Raw genomic sequence first — 19,948 nt, forward strand, 5'->3', positions numbered from 1 at the left:
GGTTATATCGACAACGACGACATATGTACATGGGAAAATAATATTATCGGCGGGGAGGGGGTATATCGACCCCCCTCGTGTTGAAGTTACCGGGAGAGGGGTATATCGACGACGACAGACCCGATAAAACATAAGAAAACGAAGAAGAAATAAAAAGAGGAGAAGAAGAAAAGGAATAGAGGAGAAGATCGAAGAAAAAAAAGAAGAAAAAAAAAGAGGAGAAGAAGAAAGGAATAGAGGAGAGAAGAAGAAAAAATAGAATTTTTTCTATTTTTTCTTCTTCTCTTCTATTCCTTTCTTCTTCTCCTCTTCTTTTTCTTCTTTTTTCCTCTTCTTATTTATTTCTCCTCTTCTTCCTCTCCTCTTCTTCTCCTTTCTTCCTCTTCTTATTTTCTTTTTTCCTATCCTTCTTTTTCTTCTTCTTCCTTTTCTTCCTAGCTAGATATATAAAACTTTTCTAAAAATGTAATTTTTGCATATATATAAAACTTTTTCTTCTTCTTCCTTCTTTTCGTAAATATATAAAACTTTTCTAAAAATGAAACTAACCTAAAATGGACTAAATCAGAGAACATATATAGATAAAACTTTTCTAAAAATCTATGTTTTGCATACATGAACATATATATACACAGAGAACATACATACATATATACATTTTTATAAAAATGCAAAAAACAAAAAATCTGAAAAGAGGACATATAATCAGATATACACACATACATATACTCACACATATACATATAATCTGGAAAAAAACATCATATATATGTGAAAAAAATAGGGAGGCAGGGGGCGGCGCCGGCCTAACCAAAGGAGAGGTGCGGCGTGGTCGGGGCAGGGGCAGAAGGCAAGGCGCGCGTCGGGGTAGAGGGCGGCGACGGCGGCGTGGTCGGGGCAGGGGCGACGGCGGCGTGGTCGATCAGGGCAGGGCGAGGCAGAGGCACGGCGAGGGCCTGCGGCGTGGTCGGGCAGCTGGGGCGACGACGGCGTGGTCGGGGCAGGGGCGCGCGGCGTGGTCGGGGCGGGCCGACGGCGGCGTGGTCGGGGCAGGGGCGGCTGCGTCGACGAGGCAGAGGGCGGCGACGGCGTCGACGGGGCGAGCTCGGGCAGCCTGGCGGCGTCGTCGGGGGGCAACTGCAGAGATGAATCTAAAAAACGCCAAGTGTTTTCTTATATACTCAGAGCATTGGTCCCGGTTCGTGGCACCAACCGGGACCAATGCCCCCCTTTAGTCCCGGTTGGTGCCACCAACCGGGACCAAAGGCCTCTTTTCAGCAGCGCAAAGGGCGGGAAGCAGCGGCCTTTGGTCCCGGTTGGTGGCACCAACCGGGACCAAAGGCCCCCTTTAGTCCCGGTTGGTGCCACCAACTGGGACCAAAGGCCTCTTACTGCCCGCGTCGTGGCCAAAAGTTTAGTCCCACCTCGCTAGTTGAGAGGGGCTCGGAGTGGTTTATAAGCCCCGCTGCGGCTGCTGTCTCGAACTCCTCTGTATAGCAGGCTTCTGGGCCTAACTTTGGCGCGCTGCCCGTTGAGCCCTCTAGCCCTTCTGGGCCTGTATTTGCAAACCCGAGGGTTGGAGGGCCCAGCGGGCAGCGCCCCAACAATTTTTTTTGCTGTCCGCATCGCGGCCAAAAGTTTAGTCCCACCTCGCTAGCCGAGGGGCGCCCGCACCAGTTTAAATGCCGCGGCGCAGCTGCTGTTTCGAACTCCTCTCTATAGCAGGCTTCTGGGCCTAACTTTGGCGCGCTGCCCGTTTAGCCTCCTAGCCCTTCTGGGCCTGTATTTGCAAACCTGAGGGTTGGAAGGCTAAGCGGGCAGCGCCCCAACATTTTTTTTGCTGTATTTAGTTTTTTTGTTTTCTTTTTTGCTTTATTTATTTTGTTTTGTTTCTACTTACAACAAAAAACTTATTTATTTTATTTTATTTTGTTTCTAATTAATTATTTATTTTACTTTATGACAATTCTTTTTGCTATTAAAGTTTCTATCAAAAAAAGTTCTTTATGAATTTTTTTGCTGTATTTAGTTTTTTTGTTTTCTTTTTTGCTTTATTTATTTTGTTTTGTTTCTACTTACAACAAAAACTTATTTATTTTATTTTATTTTGTTTCTAATTACTTATTTATTTTACTTTATGATAATTCTTTTTGCTATTAAAGTTTCTATCAAAAAAAGTTCTTTATGAAAATTCTTTTTGCTTTTAATGATTTTGAACAGAAAATACTTCGATAATTTTAGTTGAATCAATTTTATATGATTTTAGTTTCAATAATAATAGAGGTTTCTTATAATGTTTTGAACAGAAAATACTTTGTTAATTTTGGTTTCATAAATTTTATTAAAGTTTATTTTATTTTGTCGGAACACAAGAAGTCCGGAGTTGTAATAAGTTATTAAAAATAAAAAAGAGGCGCAATGCTCGTTGATTTGCTTCAAGCCTTTCGGAATAGTGTAGACTGCACTGCACATAGCTCCATGCAGTCTACCTTATTCCTCAAGGCTTGAAGCTAAGCAACGTGAGCATTGCGCCTCTTCTTCATCGTCTCTGCACTCAGGGCTTATAAACCGCTCGTAGTGCCTCTCAGCTAGCGAGGTGGGACTAAAAAACTGCTTAGTAAGAAACTCTAGTACCGGTTCATGCCACGAACCGGTACTAAAGGTGCTCGTGGGGCCACAGCCTCATTAGTACCGGTTCGTGGCACCAACAGGGACCAAAGGGTGGAATTGGTCCCGGTTCGTGCCACCAACCGGGACCAATGGCCTTCTGCGGGCCTGAATCCTGGCCCATGGATGGGTTTCTAATCGTATTCAGGCCGTGGTGGCCCAGTAGGTGGCATAATTTTTAATTTTTGGCCTGTTATTTTTCATGCATTTACTAATTATTTTGAGCTATAAGACCCTAAAATTGAAAAGCATTTCAAATGAACTCTGAGAAGGTTGAAAGTTGGCATGGTATCATCATTTCATCCACATAGCATGTGCAAGAAAGTTGAGAGGGTTACGGCAAAAACTAGATGCACTTCTTGTACAAAACGGACAATGGTATCATACTCGTCTATTACAAAGTTGGCATGGTATCATCATAATAGTTGCAGGAGAAAGTCTTCACTTTTTCTTCGCTTGTGTCATTTGCTTATTGCGCCGTAACCATGGATAATCTTCATCGTTTATCAGGATGCTTGGGTCAGCCTTGACTTTGAAGGGAGGAATTTCATGAAACTTTTCATAATCTTCAGACATGTCTGTCTTGCCCTCCACTCCCACAATGTCCCTTTTTCCTGAAAGAACTATGTGGCGCTTTGGCTCATCGTATGATGTATTCGCTTCCTTATCTTTTCTTTTCCTCGGTCTGGTAGACATGTCCTTCACATAGATAACCTGTGCCACATCATTGGCTAGGACGAACGGTTCGTCAGTGTACCCAAGATTGTTCAGATCCACTGTTATCATTCCGTACTGTGGGTCTACCTGTACCCCGCCTCCTGACAGATTGACCCATTTGCACTTAAACAAAGGGACCTTAAAATCATGTCCGTAGTCAAGTTCCCATATGTCCATTATGTAACCATAATATGTGTCCTTTCCCCTCTCGGTTGCTGCATCAAAGCGGACACCGCTGTTTTGGTTGGTGCTCTTTTGATCTTGGGCGATCGTGTAAAATATATTCCCATTTATCTCGTATCCTTTGTAAGTCAATACAGTCGAAGATGGTCCCCTGGACAACGAGTACAACTCATCACAAACAGTGGTGTCACCTCTGAGACGTGTTTCCAACCAACTGCTGAAAGTCCTAATGTGTTCACATGTAATCCAGTCGTCACACTGCTCCGGGTGTTTGGAGCGCAGACTGTTCTTGTGTTCATCGACATACGGGGTCACCAAGGTAGAGTTCTGTAGAACTGTGTAGTGTGCTTGAGACCAAGAATATCCACCCTGCATATTATTGAGTCCCCCCTCCAAGCGTGCCTTTTCCAGTCAGTCTCCCCTCATACCGCAATTTAGGGAGACCTATCTTCTTAAGGCCAGGAATGAAGTCAACACAAAACCCAATGACATCCTCTGTTTGATGGCCCATGGAGATGCTTCCTTCTGGCCTAGCGCGGTTACGGACATATTTCTTTAGGACTCCCACGAACCTCTCAAAGGGGAACATATTGTGTAGAAATACGGGCCCCAGAATGACAATCTCGTCGACTAGATGAACTAGGACGTGCGTCATGATATTGAAGAAGGATGGTGGGAACACCAGCTCGAAACTGACAAGACATTGCGCCACATCACTCCTTAGCCTTGGTATGATTTCTGGATCGATCACCTTCTGAGAGATTGCATTGAGGAATGCACATAGCTTCACAATGGCTAATCGGACATTTTTCGGTAGAAGCCCCCTCAATGCAACCGGAAGCAGTTGCGTCATAATCACGTGGCAGTCATGAGACTTTAGGTTCTGGAACTTTTTCTCTGGCATATTTATTATTCCCTTTATATTCGACGAGAAGCCAGTCGGGACCTTCATACTGAGCAGGCATTCAAAGAAGATTTCTTTCTCTTCTTTCGTAAGAGCGTAGCTGGCAGGACCTTCATACTGCTTCGGAGGCATGCCGTCTTTTTCGCGCAAACGTTGCAGGTCCTCCCGTGCCTCAGGTGTATCTTTTGTCTTCCCATACACGCCTAAGAAGCCTAGAAGGTTCACGCAAAGGTTCTTCGTCACGTGCATCACGTCGATTGAAGAGCGGACCTCTAGCTCTTTCCAGTAGGGTAGGTCCCAAAATATAGATTTCTTCTTCCACATGGGTGCGTGTCCCTCAGCGTCATTCGGAACAGCTAGTCCGCCGGGACCCTTTCCAAAGATTACGTGTAAATCATTGACCATAGCAAGTACGTGATCACCGGTATGCATGGCGGGCTTCTTCCGGTGATCTGCCTCGCCTTTGAAATGCTTGCCTTTCTTTCGACATTGATGGTTGGTCGGAAGAAATCGACGATGGCCCAGGTACACATTCTTCCTGCTTTTGTCCAGGTATATACTTTCAGTGTCATCTAAACAGTGCGTGCATGCGAGGTATCCCTTGTTTGTCTGTCCTGAAAGGTTACTGAGAGCGGGCCAATCGTTGATGGTTACAAACAGCAACACGTGCAGGTTAAATTCCTCCTGTGTGTGCTCATCCCACGTACGTACACCGTTTCCATTCCACAGCTGTAAAAGTTCTTCAACTAATGGCCTTAGGTACACATCAATGTCGTTGCCGGGTTGCTTAGGGCCTTGGATGAGAACTGGCATCATAATGAACTTCCGCTTCATGCACATCCAAGGAGGAAGGTTATACATACATAGAGTCACGGGCCAGGTGCTGTGATTGCTGCTCTGCTCCCCGAAAGGATTAATGCCATCCGCGCTTAAACCAAGCCATACGTTCCTTGGGTCAGCTGCAAACTCAGCCCAGTACTTTCTCTCGATTTTTCTCCACTGCGACCCGTCAGCGGGTGCTCTCAACTTCCCGTCTTTCTTACGGTCCTCACTGTGCCATCGCATCAACTTGGCATGCTCTTCGTTTCTGAACAGACGTTTCAACCGTGGTATTATAGGAGCATACCACATCACCTTCGCAGGAACCCTCTTCCTGGGGGGCTCGCCGTCAACATCACCAGGGTCATCTCGTCTGATCTTATACCGCAATGCACCGCATACTGGGCATGCGTTCAGATCCTTGTACGCACCGCGGTAGAGGATGCAGTCATTAGGGCATGCATGTATCTTCTGCACCTCCAATCCTAGAGGGCATACGACCTTCTTTGCTGCGTATGTATTGTCGGGCAATTCGTTATCCTTTGGAAGCTTCTTCTTCAATATTTTCAATAGCTTCTCAAATCCTTTGTCAGGCACAGCATTCTCTACCTTCCACTGCAGCAATTCCAGTACGGTACCGAGCTTTGTGTTGCCATCTTCGCATTTGGGGTACAACCCTTTTTTGTGATCCTCTAACATGCGATCGAACTTCAGTTTCTCCTTTTGACTTTTGCATTGCGTCCTTGCATCGACTATGACCCGGCGGAGATCATCATCATCGGGCACTGGTTCCTCTTGATCTTCAGCGGCTTCCCCCCTTGAAGCATCATTGGGCACATCGTCTGGTTCCTCTTGATCTTCAGCAGCTTCCCCCGTTGCAGCATCACCGTATCCAAGGGGCACATAGTTGTCATCGTCCTCTTCTTCTTCGCCGTCTTCCATCATAACCCCTATTTCTCCGTGCCTCGTCCAAACATTATAGTGTGGCATGAAACCCTTGTAAAGCAGGTGGGTGTGAAGGATTTTCCGGTCAGAGTAAGACTTCGTATTCCCACATATAGGGCATGGACAACACATAAAACCATTCTGCTTGTTTGCCTCAGCCACTTCGAGAAAATCATGCACGCCCTTAATGTACTCGGAGGTGTGTCTGTCACCGTACATCCATTGCCGGTTCATCTGCGTGCATTATATATAATTAAGTGTGTCAAAAACCATTACAGAACATCATGAATAGATAATTAAGTGACCAAATTAATAGAAGTTCATCATCACATTAGAATCAAAGTACATACATAGTTCTCATCTAACAACATATATATAGCTCTCCAGAGCATCTAATTAATTAAACCATACATTGAAACTATGTAAAACATTTCAATGCGAAAACAAATGCGATCATAATCGCAACCAAGGTAACAATTGATCCAACGGCATAATGATACCAAGCCTCGGTATGAATGGCATATTTTCTAATCTTTCTAATCTTCAAGCGCATTGTATCCATCTTGATCTTTTGATCATCGACGACATCCGCAACATGCAACTCCAATATCATCTTCTCCTCCTCAATTTTTTTTATTTTTTCCTTCAAGTAATTGTTTTCTTCTTCAACTAAATTTAACCTCTCGACAATAGGGTCGGTTAGAATTTCCGGTTCAACCACCTCCTAGATAAATAAAATCTATGTCACGTTGGTCGGTATATTTGTCATAAACAATAAATGAACCAAATAGTTATAAAAAGATAATATATACCACATCCGAATCATAGACAGGACGAGGGCCGACGGGGGCGGATACCAAAACCATCGCACTATGTAATAAGAAGGAATAATAAAAGTAACAAAATTAGACAAGTAACTATCTAAAGTAAGAATTTTTTCCTTTCAGAAAGAAGATAAGAACAAGAGGCTCACCACGGTGGTGCTGGCGACGAGATCGGCGCGGGCGATCGACGGCGGTGAAGAAGGGGACGAGACGTGACGGACCGCTAAACCTAGACAAATCTCGGGGAAAATGGAGCTCGGAGGTCGAGTTTCGAGAGGACAAAGATTAACTAGTGTGGCTCAGACATTTCATCGAACACCTCATGTGCATAGGAGGTGAGCTAGAGCACCCAAATGCCCTCCCCTCGCCGGCCAGAAAAAACAGAGCACTCTAGAGTGCTCTGCTGTGGCGATGGGGTATATATAGGGAACTCATTAGTCCCGGTTGGTGGCACCAACCGGGACTAAAGGCCTTTGGTTCCGGTTGGTGCCACGAACCGGGGCCAATGCCCCCTTTAGTCCCGGTTGGTGGCACCAACCGGGACCAAAGGCCTTGTGCTGCCCCGTGTCAAAAGTTTAGTCCCACCTCGCTAGTTGAGAGAGCTCGAGAGTGGTTTATAAGCGCTGCTGCGCCCACCCTCTCGAACTCCTCTCAACTGCAGGCTTTCGGGCCTAACTGTTCTCTTTGCCTGTGGGGCCTACTGGGCCTTCTGCAGGCCTGAATCCTGGCCCATGGATGGGTTTCTAGTCGTATTCAGGCCGTGGTGGCCCAGTAGGTGGCATAATTTTTTTCCTCTGTTTTTTTCTCTTTTGCTTTATTTGTTTTGTTTTGTTTCTACTTACAACAAAAAACTTATTTATTTTATTTCTAATTACTTATGTATTTTACTTTAATTATTTTATTTTTATTTATTTTACTGCTGCTATTTTTATTTATTTTACTGCTGCTATTTTTACTTAATTTATTAAGGTTTATTTATTGTAGTTACTATAGTTTATTTTATTTTATTTTATTTTATTAAGGTTTATTTGGTTTTATTTATTTTATTAAGGTTTATTTATTTTATAAATATAAAAAAATGAACATAGATGCGCTTATAGAGAAAATTCAACCTAAATTAATAATAAATTTCTATGAAATTTACTGTGAATTTAGGTCAAATTCCCTGTATAAGGGCATCTATTTTCACTTTAAGAGAAGCTCAACAAGGCAGAGAGGGACGGCCTTATAAACTGATGTGAGCGCCCCTCGGTTGGCAAGGTGGGACTAAACACTGGCCGCAACTAGGACCAGGCCTTTAGTCCCGGTTTGTGGTAGGAACCGGGACTAAAGGGTGGTGGGCCAGGAGCGTGGCCCATTGGTCCCGGTTTGTCCCACCAACCGGGACCAAAGGGTCCGGACGAACCGGGACCAATGCCCCCACGAGGCCCGGCAGGTCCCTGGCCGCACGAACCGGGACTAATGTGAAAGCTTTCCTGTGACCTAAGCCCTGTTTTCTACTAGTGCTCTCTCCTGACCAGCGGTATGTACATGTGTGCGTGTGTGTGTGTTCGACTCAGAACATACAATTCTTGCAGCTAGAGCCTAGAGCTTGATGGTGATGATCCATGGCAGGTTCTTGCAGATGACGGGGTTCTGCTCCAGCCCGGAGTTCGAGGCGCAAGTGGCCGCGCTCGGTGACATCCCTTCCTCCATCCCTCTCGACTCCTCCTCCATCGGGTAATTAAAGAGGCACATGCAATTGCCTGCCGGCCATGTCGATCGCCGTTAATTTTTGGTCGGAGCTGTTGAACATACCTACATGTGGTCTGGGTTTTGTACACAGTATTTGTAGTGTCTGTCTCCCCTGTATATACGTGTATCTTAGAAGACAAGATATCGGTCGCACCTCTTGTACCTATATATATACCTAGTGCACGATCAATCAATTATCGATGCACCAAATCATTCTCTACATGGTATCTATCGCAAGTCGATCCTCCCGCTTCCGCCAACCCTAGCCGCCGCTGCCTCGGGCCGCCACCGCCGCCGCCGCGATCTGCCGCCGCCGCCGCCGCCCCACGCCGCCACCGCCACCCCTCTCCATGTGCGCCTCCCCGCGCGTCCTCTCCTCCCCGCCACGCCGCCCTCCCGCCGTGCCGCGCCTCTCCCACCGCCGCGCCGCCCCCTTCCCCAAAACCTCGCCGCCATATCGTCCAACGCCTCCTCCTACTCCAACCCCTTCGCCGTCGACCCTGCCGAAATCCGCGACATCAATGTCCACGCACGCATCCCCCTCGTCCTCGACGCCTCCAACTCCACGTACTTCGCGTGAAGACGTACTTCTCGCTGCTCTTCCGCGAGAACAACCTCATGGATCATGTGGACGGCACAGTTGACTCCCGCGCCAAGGTGGACGACCCCGAGTGGACCGCGATCGACGCCACGATCATCCAGTGGTTCTTCACCACCATCTCCAAGGACCTGTTCCACACGGTCGTGAGTGCCGGCGACGACACCCGCGCCATGTGGGTTAAGCTGAACGGCCTCTTCACCGACAACAAGCTTCAGTGCCGCATTTTTTTGCAGCAGGAATTTTTTGACTGTCACCAGGATGAACAGTCCATTGATGACTACTGCCGCCGCCTGAAGACGTTGGCGGATGAGCTCCGCGACATTGGCGCCAAGGTTGATGATGACCTCCTCCTCAGCACGCTCATCGCCGGCCTCAACGAGGACTTCGGCAACGCCGCCTCCAACCTCACCTTGATGCCGGAGCCCTCCTTCCCCAAGTTCGTGGCGTACTTGCGGTTGGAGGAGCGCCGGATGAAGGGGGTCAAGAAGCATGTGCAGCATCACGCCCTCGCCGCCGGCACCTCCCGTGGTGCCCCACCACCAGCCGCCCCACCCGCGCCGCACCAGCAGCCGCCCCCCCGCCCCTCGCTCCTCCGGGGTACTTCCCCCTGCCGCCCGCGCCTCCCGCCCCTCCCGCTGCCCCCAGCAGCCCGGTGGCAGGCGCCGCGGCAACCGCCACGAGGGCGGCCGCAAGCAGCAGGCCACCCCTCGGTGGACGTACGGCACCAACCAGTGAACCGGCGTCGTGCACGCGTACTCGATGCCGGTCCCTCGGGCTCCCGCTCTGGGCATCCTTGGGCCTCATCCGGCGAGCCACCAGGCCCTCTTCGCCGCGCAGAACGCCACTCCCTACAGAGGCTACGGTGCCGTGCCCCCGCCCGCGCCCGCCTACAGCGCTGCCACCGCGCCGGCCTTCGGCGCCGCCCCCACGCCGGCCTACGGAGGGTTTTACCCTCCTCAGGTGCCGCCGCCGTGGGACCCGACCCTTCTCGCTGCTCTGCACTCCGCCCCGTCACTGAGTTCCTATGGTGGCGGCGGTGACTGGTACATGGACTCGGGCGCCACCGCTCACATGACTGCTCATCCCGGTAACCTCACGTCTGCCACTCATGTTCATACTCCCACTCACATTACCGTTGGTAACGGTTCCTGCCTTCCCATTACACATGTCGGTCATATGTCATTTCTCTCTACTTCTACTCCCGTTAACATGTCTAATGTTCTTGTGTCTCCTGACTTAGTCACTAATCTAGTTTCCGTTCGTCGCCTTGCTCGTGAGAATCCTATCACTGTTGAATTTGACGATATGGGCTTTTCTGTGAAGGACGCCCGTACACGGATGGTACTCCACCGATGTGACAGCTCGGACGAGCTTTACCCGGTGCATCCCTCCAGCGCCACCACCACCCGTCGTCCCGCCGCCTTCGCTGCTAGTGTCGATCTTTGGCACGCCCACCCCGGTCATCCCAACTCCACCGTTATGCGTCAGATTCTTCAGAGCTTTTCTTTCTCATGTAATAAGGTTGATGACCACACTTGTGAGGCTTGCCGTCTTGGCAAGCACGTTCGTCTTCCCTTTAGCAAGTCTACAAACATTTCCACCTTTCCATTTCAGTTATTGGATAGTGATGTTTGGACATCCCCGGTTGCGAGCAACACGGGCTACTTATACTGTTTGGTGATATTGGATGATTTTTCTCATTATGTGTGGACATTCCCTCTCCGTCGCAAGTCTGACGCTCTTGCCACACTCACAACCTTTTACTCATATGTCACCACACAGTTTGTTCGTCCTATTCTCGCCTTGCAAACTGACAATGGCAAGGAGTTTGACAACGTCGCCGTCCGCAATCTTCTTGCGTCCCACGGCACCATCTTTCGCCTCACTTGTCCCTACACGTCACAGCAGAATGGTCGCGTCGAGCGCATCATTCGCACTCTTAATGACCGTGTCCGCATGTTGCTCTTCCACTCCTACGTGCCTCCTCAGTTCTGGCCGGACGCGCTCGCGACCGCCAGCCTCCTTATTAACATTCGCCCGTGTCATTCGCGCTGGAACTACACTCCTCACCAGCTCCTCTTCGGTGCAGTTCCATCTTATGATGGTCTTCGCATCTTCAGGTGTCTCTGTTATCCTAGCACCGCGTCCACTGCTCCTCACAAACTCGCTCCCCAGTCGCTTCCTTGCATCTTCCTTGGTTATCTCCCCAACACCAAAGGTTACCAGTGCTATGATCCAGTGTCCCACCGCGTTTTCACTTCGCAGCATGTGTACTTTGATGAGTGATACGTCCATTTTGCATCATGCTTTTATATTGATATTTATTGCATTATGGGGTGTTATTACACGTTATGTCACAATACTTATGCCTATTCTCTCTTATTTTACAAGGTTTACATAAGGAGGGAGAATGCCGGCAGCTGGAATTCTGGGCTGGAAAAGGAGCAAATATTAGAGACCTATTCTGCACAACTCCAAAAGTCCTGAAACTCCACGAAAGTTATTTTTGGAAATAATAAAAATATTAAGCGGAATAAATACGTCAGGGGGGGCTCCACCTGGCGACGAGGGTGGGGGGCGCGCCCTACGCCCCTGGGAGCGCCCCCTGCCTTGTGGGCGCCCCTGTTGGCCCTCCGGTGCCCATCTTCTGCTATATGAAGTCTTTCGTCCGAAGAAAAATCATAAGCAAGCTTTCGGGACGAGACTCCGCCGCCACGAGGCGGAACCTTGGCGGAACCAATCTAGGGCTCCGGCAGAGCTGTTCTGCCGGGGACACTTCCCTCCGGGAGGGGGAAATCATCGCCATCGTCATCACCAACGCTCCTCTCATCGGGAGAGGGCAATATCCATCAACATCTTCACCAGCACCATCTCCTCTCAAACCCTAGTTCATCTCTTGTATCCAATTCTTGTCTCCAAGTCTGGGGTTGGTACCTGTAGGTTGCTAGTAGTGTTGATTACTCCTTGTAGTTGATGCTAGTTGGTTTATTTGGTGGAAGATCATATGTTCAGATCCTTTATGCATATTAATACTCCTCTGATTATGAACATGAATATGCTTTGTGAGTAGTTACGTTTGTTCCCGAGGACATGGGAGAAGTCTTGCTATTAGTAGTCATGTGAATTTGGTATTCGTTCGATATTTTGATGAGATGTATGTTGTCTATCCTCTAGTGGTGTTATGTGAACGTCGACTACATAACACTTCACCATTATTTGGGCCTAGAGGAAGGCATTGGGAAGTAATAAGTAGATGATGGGTTGCTAGAGTGACAGAAGCTTAAACCCTAGTTTATGCGTTGCTTCGTAAGGGGCTGATTTGGATCCATATGTTTCATGCTATGGTTAGGTTTACCTTAATACTTTTGTTGTAGTTGCGGATGCTTGCAATAGAGGTTAATCATAAGTGGGATGCTTGTCCAAGTAAGGACAGCACCCAAGCACCGGTCCACCCACATATCAAATTATCAAAGTACCGAATGCGAATCATATGAACGTGATGAAAACTAGCTTGACGATAATTCCCATGTGTCCTCGGGAGCGCTTTCCTTTATATAAGAGTTTGTCCAGGCTTGTCCTTTGCTACAAAAAGGATTGGGCCACCTTGCTGCACTTTATTTACTTTTGTTACTTGTTGCTCGTTACAAATTATCTCATCACAAAACTATCTGTTACCTATTATTTCAGTGCTTGCCGAGAATACCTTGCTGAAAACCGCTTATCATTTCCTTCCGCTCCTCGTTGGGTTCGACACTCTTACTTATCGAAAGGACTACGATAGATCCCCTATACTTGTGGGTCATCAAGACTCTTTTCTGGCGCCGTTGCCGGGGAGTGAAGCGCCTTTGGTAGGTGGAATTTGGTAAGGAAAAATTTATATAGTGTGCTGAAATTTACTGTCACATGTTACTATGGAAAGTAATCCTCTGAGGCGCTTGTTCGGGGTATCTTCACCCCGACCAGTAGAGCAAAGAATTGCTCCTCAACCTACTGAACCTACTGAAGATGAAAATGTCAACTTTGAGATTCCTTCGGGTATGTTAGAAAAACTGCTAGCTAATCCTTTTGCAGGAGATGGAACAAAGCATCCTGATGAGCACCTAAAAGATGTGGATGAAGTTTGTGGATTATTTAAGCTTGCAGGTGTGCCCGGTGATGTTATTAAGAAGAAGGTCTTCCCTTTATCTTTGAAGGGAGATGCATTGACATGGTATAGGCTATGTGATGATACGGGATCATGGAACTACAAACGATTGAAATTGGAATTTCATCAGAAATTTTATCCTATGCATCTTGTTCATCGTGATCGCAATTATATATATAATTTTTAGCCTCGCGAAGGAGAAAGCATCGCTCAAGCTTGGGGGAGGCTTAAATCAATGTTATATTCATGCCCCAATCATGAGCTCTCAAGAGAAATGATTATTCAAAATTTTTATGCTCGGCTTTCTGATAACAATCGCACCATGCTCGATACTTCTTGTGCTGGCTCTTTTATGATGAAGACTATTGAATTCAAATGGGATTTATTGGATAGAATTAAACGCAACTCTGAAGATTGGGATCTCGCCGAAGGTAAGGAGTCAGGTATGACACCTAAGTTTGATTGTGTTAAATCTTTTATGGATACCGATGTTTTCCGTAAGTTTAGCACTAAATATGGACTTGACTCTGAGATAGTAGGTTCTTTTTGTGAATCTTTTGCTGCTCATATTGATCTCCCTAAGGAGAAGTGGTTTAAATATCATCCGCCCATAGAAGTAAAAGTAGCTGCACCTATTAAAGTTGAATAAAAGACTATCACTTATAATGATCCTATTGTTCCTACTTCTTTTGTTGAGAAACCACCTTTCCCTGTTAGAATAAAGGATCATGCTAAAGTTTCAACTGTGGTCTGTAAAAGCAATATTAGAACTTATACACCTCCTGAGCAAATCAAAGTTGAACCTAATGTTTCTATTGTTAAATATCTCTTGGCTGATAATATTGATGGGCATGTTATTTATTTCTGTGAGGAAACTGCTAGAATTGCCAAACCTTGTGCTAAAGATAAACATAGACCTGTGGTAGGCATGCCTGTTATTTCTGTTAAAATAGGAGATCATTGTTATCATGGCTTATGTGATATGGGTGCTAGTGCTAGTGCAATACCTATTGACTTATACAAAGAAATTATGCATGAAATTGCACCTGCTGAGATAGAAGGTATTGATGTTACCATCAAACTTGCCAATAGAGATACTATTTCACCAATGGGAATTGTTAGGGATGTTGAAGTCTTGTGTGGGAAAACTAAATATCCTGCTGATTTTCTTGTTCTTGGTTCCCCACAAGATAGCTTTTGTCCCATTATATTTGGTAGACCCTTCTTGAACACTGTTAATGCTAAGATAGACTGCAAAAATGATGTTGTTACTATTGGTTTGGGTGATATGTCTCATGAGTTTAATTTCTCTAAATTTAGTAGACAACACCGTGAAGAGGAATTACCTAGTAAGGATGAAATTATTGGTCTTGCTTCTATTGCAGTACCTCCTAGTGATCCTTTAGAACAATATTTGCTAGATCATGAAAATAATATGTTTATGAATGAAAGAAGGGAAATAGATGAAGTATTCTTTAAATAGGAACCTATCCTGAAACACAATTTGCCTGTTGAAATCCTAGGGGATCCTCCTCCACCCAAGGGTGATCCCGTGTTTGAGCTCAAACCGTTACCCGATACTCTTAAATATGCTTATCTTGATGAGAAAAAGATATATCCTGTTATTATTAGTGCTAACCTTTCAGAGCATGAAAAAGAGAGATTATTGAAAACTCCGAGGAAGCACCGTGCTGCTATTGGATATACTCTTGATGATCTTAAGGGCATCAGTCCCACTCTATGTCAACATAAAATAAATTTGGAGGAAGATGCCAAACCAGTTCGTGATCATCAAAGACGGCTGAATCCTAAGATGAAGGAAGTGGTAAGAAAAGAAATACTAAATCTCCTTGAGGCAGGTATAATTTATCCCGTTGCTGATAGTCAATGGGTAAGTCCTGTCCATGGTGTCCCTAAGAAGGGAGGTATTACCGTTGTTCCTAATGATAAAGATGAGTTGACCCCGCAAAGAATTATTACAGGTTATAGGATGGTAATTGATTTCCGCAAATTAAATAAGGCTACTAAAAAAGATCATTACCCCTTACCTTTTATCGATCAAATGCTAGAAAGATTATCCAAACATACACATTTTTGCTTTCTAGATGGTTATTCTGGTTTCTCTCAAATACCTGTGTCAGCCATTGATCAATCAAAGACTACTTTTACTTGCCCTTTTGGTACTTTTGCTTATAGACGTATGCCTTTTGGTTTATGTAATGCACCTGCTACCTTTCAAAGATGCATGATGGCTATATTCTCTGACTTTTGTGAAAAGATTTGTGAGGTTTTCATGGACGATTTCTCCGTTTATGGATCCTCTTTTGATGATTGCTTGAGCAACCTTGATCGAGTTTTGCAGAGATGTGAAGAAACTAATCTTGTCTTGAATTGGGAGAAGTGCCACTTTATGGTTAATGAAGGTATTGTCTTGGGGCATAAAGTTTCTGAAAGAGGTATTGAGGTTGATAAAGCCAAGGTTGATGCTATTGGAAAGATGTCATGTCCCAAGGACATCAAAGGTATAAGAAGTTTCCTTGGTCACGCCGGTTTTTATAGGAGGTTCATTAAGGACTTCTCAAAAATTTCCCGGCCTCTGACTAATTTATTACAAAAAGATATACTATTTGTCTTTGATGATGATTGTGTAGAAGCATTTGAAATACTTAAGAAAGCATTGATCTCTGCACCTATTGTTCAGCCACCTGATTGGAATTTACCCTTTGAAATTATGTGTGATGCTAGTGATTATGCTGTAGGTGCTATTCTAGGGCAAAGAGTTGATAAGAAATTAAATGCTATTCAATATGCTAGTAAAACTCTAGACAATGCTCAAAGAAATTATGCTACTACTGAAAAAGAATTCTTAGCAGTTGTATTTGCTTGTGATAAGTTCAGACCTTATATTGTTGATTCTAAAGTAACTATTCACACTGATCATGCTGCTATTAAATATCTTATGGAAAAGAAAGATGCTAAACCTAGACTTATTAGATGGGTTCTCTTGTTACAAGAATTTGATTTGCATATTATTGATAGAAAGGGAGCTGAGAACCCCGTTGCAGACAACTTGTCTAGGTTAGAAAATGTTCTTGATGACCCACTACCTATTGATGATAGCTTTCCTGATGAACAATTAAATGTCATAAATACTTCTCGTACTGCTCCATGGTATGCTGATTATGCTAATTACATTGTTGCTAAATTTATACCACCTAGTTTCACATACCAGCAAAAGAAAAAGTTTTTCTATGACTTGAGACATTACTTTTGGGATGACCCACATCTTTATAAAGAAGGAGTAGATGGTGTTATTAGACGTTGTGTACCTGAACATGAATAGGAACAGATCCTATGCAAGTGTCACTCCGAGGCTTATGGAGGACACCACGCTGGAGACAGAACTGCACATAAGGTATTGCAATCCGGTTTTTATTGGCATACTCTCTTCAAGGATGCCCGTAAGTTTGTCTTATCTTGTGATGAATGTCAAAGAATTGGTAATATTAGTAGACGTCAAGAAATGCCTATGAATTATTCACTCATTATTGAACCATTTGATGTTTGGGGCTTTGATTATATGGGACCTTTTCCTGCCTCTAATGGATACACACATATTTTAGTTGCTGTTGATTACGTTACTAAGTGGGTGGAAGCTATTCCAACTAGTAGTGCTGATCATAACACCTCTATTAAAATGCTTAAAGAAGTTATTTTTCCGAGGTTCGGAGTCCCTAGATATTTAATGACTGATGGCGGTTCACATTTTATTCATGGTGCTTTCCGAAAAATGCTTGCTAAATATGATGTTAATCATAGAATTGCATCTCCTTATCACCCACAGTCTAGTGGTCAAGTAGAATTGAGTAACAGAGAGCTCAAATTAATTTTGCAAAAGACTGTTAATAGATCTAGAAAGAATTGGTCCAAGAAACTTGATGATGCATTATGGGCCTAGAGAACTGCATATAAAAATCCTATGGGTATGTCTCCGTATAAAATGGTCTATGGAAAAGCATGTCACTTACCTCTTGAACTAGAACATAAGGCTATTGGGCTATTAAAGAGCTCAATTATGATTTCAAACTTGCCGGTGAGAAGAGGTTATTTGACATTAGCTCACTTGATGAATGGAGAACCCAAGCTTATGAAAATGCCAAGTTGTTTAAAGAAAAAGTTAAAAGATGGCATGACAAAAGGATACAAAAGCGTGAGTTTAATGTAGGTGATTATGTATTGCTATACAACTCTTGTTTAAGATTTTTTGCAGGAAAACTTCTCTCTAAATGGGAAGGCCCTTACGTTATCGAGGAGGTCTATCGTTCCGGTGCCATAAAAATCAACAACATCGAAGGCACAAATCCGAAGGTGGTGAACGGTCAAAGAATTAAACACTAATCTCAGGTAATCCTATAAATGTTGAAACCAATGTTATTGAAACCGCAACCCCGGAGGAATACATAAGGGACACTTTCCGGAACGTTTCAGACTCCGAAAAGGAGTAGGTATGTGGTACGGTAAGTAAACTGACTCCAAAACGGTGTTTATGGCAATATTTCTCCGTTTTGGAATATTTAGAAAAATAGAAAAATAAGAAGCAGTCCGGGAAGGAGACGAGTGCTCCACGAGGGTGGAGGACGCGCCCTACCCTACTGGGCGCACCCCCTACCTCGTGGGCACCTCGTGTGCTCTCCGGACTCCGTTTTCTTGCACGATACATATTTCGGTCGGTAAAAATTCATTATATAATCTCCCGAAGGTTTTGACCACCGTATCATGCAAATATCTCCTGTTTGTGTTTCGAGCTGTTGCTGCTGCAGATTAGAGCAAGATGTCTTCTCAAGAGTCGGTCGGGGAGAGCCGGGTGTCTCATCCGGCATCGAGATCAAGGACAAACAACGATGCTGACCACTTTCGGCCAGCAACGAAGGAAGAGATGGAGGCTGATTTGATGAGGATAGATGCCATGGAGGAGGATCAAGAAGTCACTTCTCGCTTATGAGCTGGATTCACGATGGGGGAACTACAGAGCTCAGCTATTCCAAACTCGGTTATCCCTTCCTATGTTAGATTTCTTTCTTATGAAAATATGAAGAAGAGTGTCACTTGTTCTCCCGCAGCTATGCAACACCCTTGGGTGCAAGGAGCTTTAGCCGTTACAGGAAAGCTTCGTAAGGAAATAATGGACCTCAAACAGCAAGTCAATAAGCTCGAGGAGGAGAATCGTATCCCGAGGGGCATCATCGCCAAGAATATTACACCATCACCGAAAAAGGAGACATAATCACATGGGTATGGGCACTCCCCTTGGCAACTGCCAAGCTTGGGGGAGATGCCCCGGTATCGTATCACAACAACATCTCCTTTCTTTACCGTTTTTCTTAGTTCGATCCTATTAGTAGTATCTTGATCTAGTAGAATAAAGTTTTGGTATGATCTAGTTTTGAGTTTTGCTTTATGATCTCTCTATGTAATTGAGTCCGTGAGCTATATATAGTAAAGATTAGTGTTGAGTCAAGGGCTTGATTATCTTGCTATGATCTTGAGGGAATAAAAGAAAAAGAAAAGAATAAAAAGAAACAAAGAGATCATAGTGATCTTATTGAGAGTAATGACTTCACATAGGAAGAGTATGATGATTAAAAATTGTTGAGAGTTGACAAACATAGTTTTGGTCATCATTGCAATTAATAGGAAGTAATAAAGAAGGAGAGGTTTCACATATAAATATACTATCTTGGACATCTTTTATGATTGGGAGCACTCATTAAAATATGACATGCTAAAGAGTTGTTGTTGGACAAGGAAGACAACGTAATGGGTTATGTTTTCTTATATCTGAGATAAAGTATATTGTCATGGATCATCCAACATGTTGAGCTTGCCTTTCCCCCTCATGCTAGCCAAATTCTTTGCACCAAGTAGAGATACTACTTGTGCCTCCAAAAACCCTTAAACCAGTTTTTCCATGAGAGTCCACCATATCTACCTATGGATTGAGTAAGATCCTTCAAGTAAGTTGTCATCGGTGCAAGCAATAAAAATTGCTCTCTAAATATGTATGATTGATTGGTGTGGAGGAAATAAGCTTTATACGATCTTGTGATGTGGAAGAAATAAAAGCGACAGACTGCATAATAAAGGTTCATATCACAAGTGGCAATATAAAGTGACGTTCTTGTGCATTAAGATGTTGTGCATCCAACCCTGAAAGCGCATGGCAACCTCTGCTTCCCTATGCGAAGGGCCTATCTTTTATTATTATCTTCTACCTTATGCAAGAGTCATGGTGATCTTCACCTTTCCTTTTTATATTTTATCCTTTGGCAAGCACAGGATGTTGGAAAGATCCTGATATATATATATATCTAATTGGATGTGGGTTAGCATGAACTATTATTGTTGACATT

At 44.7% G+C, this 19,948-nt stretch overlaps 1 protein-coding gene across 1 annotated transcript in view; it reads left to right on the forward strand.

Annotated features, from left to right (window-relative positions):
* The first annotated feature begins 9,411 nt into the window (after positions 1-9,411).
* LOC141025785 (uncharacterized) overlaps positions 9,412-19,948 on the forward strand; it is a 34,242-nt gene continuing 23,705 nt past the window's right edge. The window contains exons 1-4 of the mRNA XM_073501710.1: positions 9,412-10,110; positions 10,214-10,481; positions 10,635-10,735; positions 11,177-11,644. Of these exons, the coding sequence (XP_073357811.1) occupies positions 9,412-10,110; positions 10,214-10,481; positions 10,635-10,735; positions 11,177-11,644 (1,536 nt within the window). The remainder of the gene's footprint in view (positions 10,111-10,213; positions 10,482-10,634; positions 10,736-11,176; positions 11,645-19,948) is intronic.

This window comes from Aegilops tauschii, chromosome 6 (genome assembly GCF_002575655.3).
Source record: "Aegilops tauschii subsp. strangulata cultivar AL8/78 chromosome 6, Aet v6.0, whole genome shotgun sequence".
Taxonomy (NCBI): Eukaryota; Viridiplantae; Streptophyta; class Magnoliopsida; order Poales; family Poaceae; genus Aegilops; species Aegilops tauschii.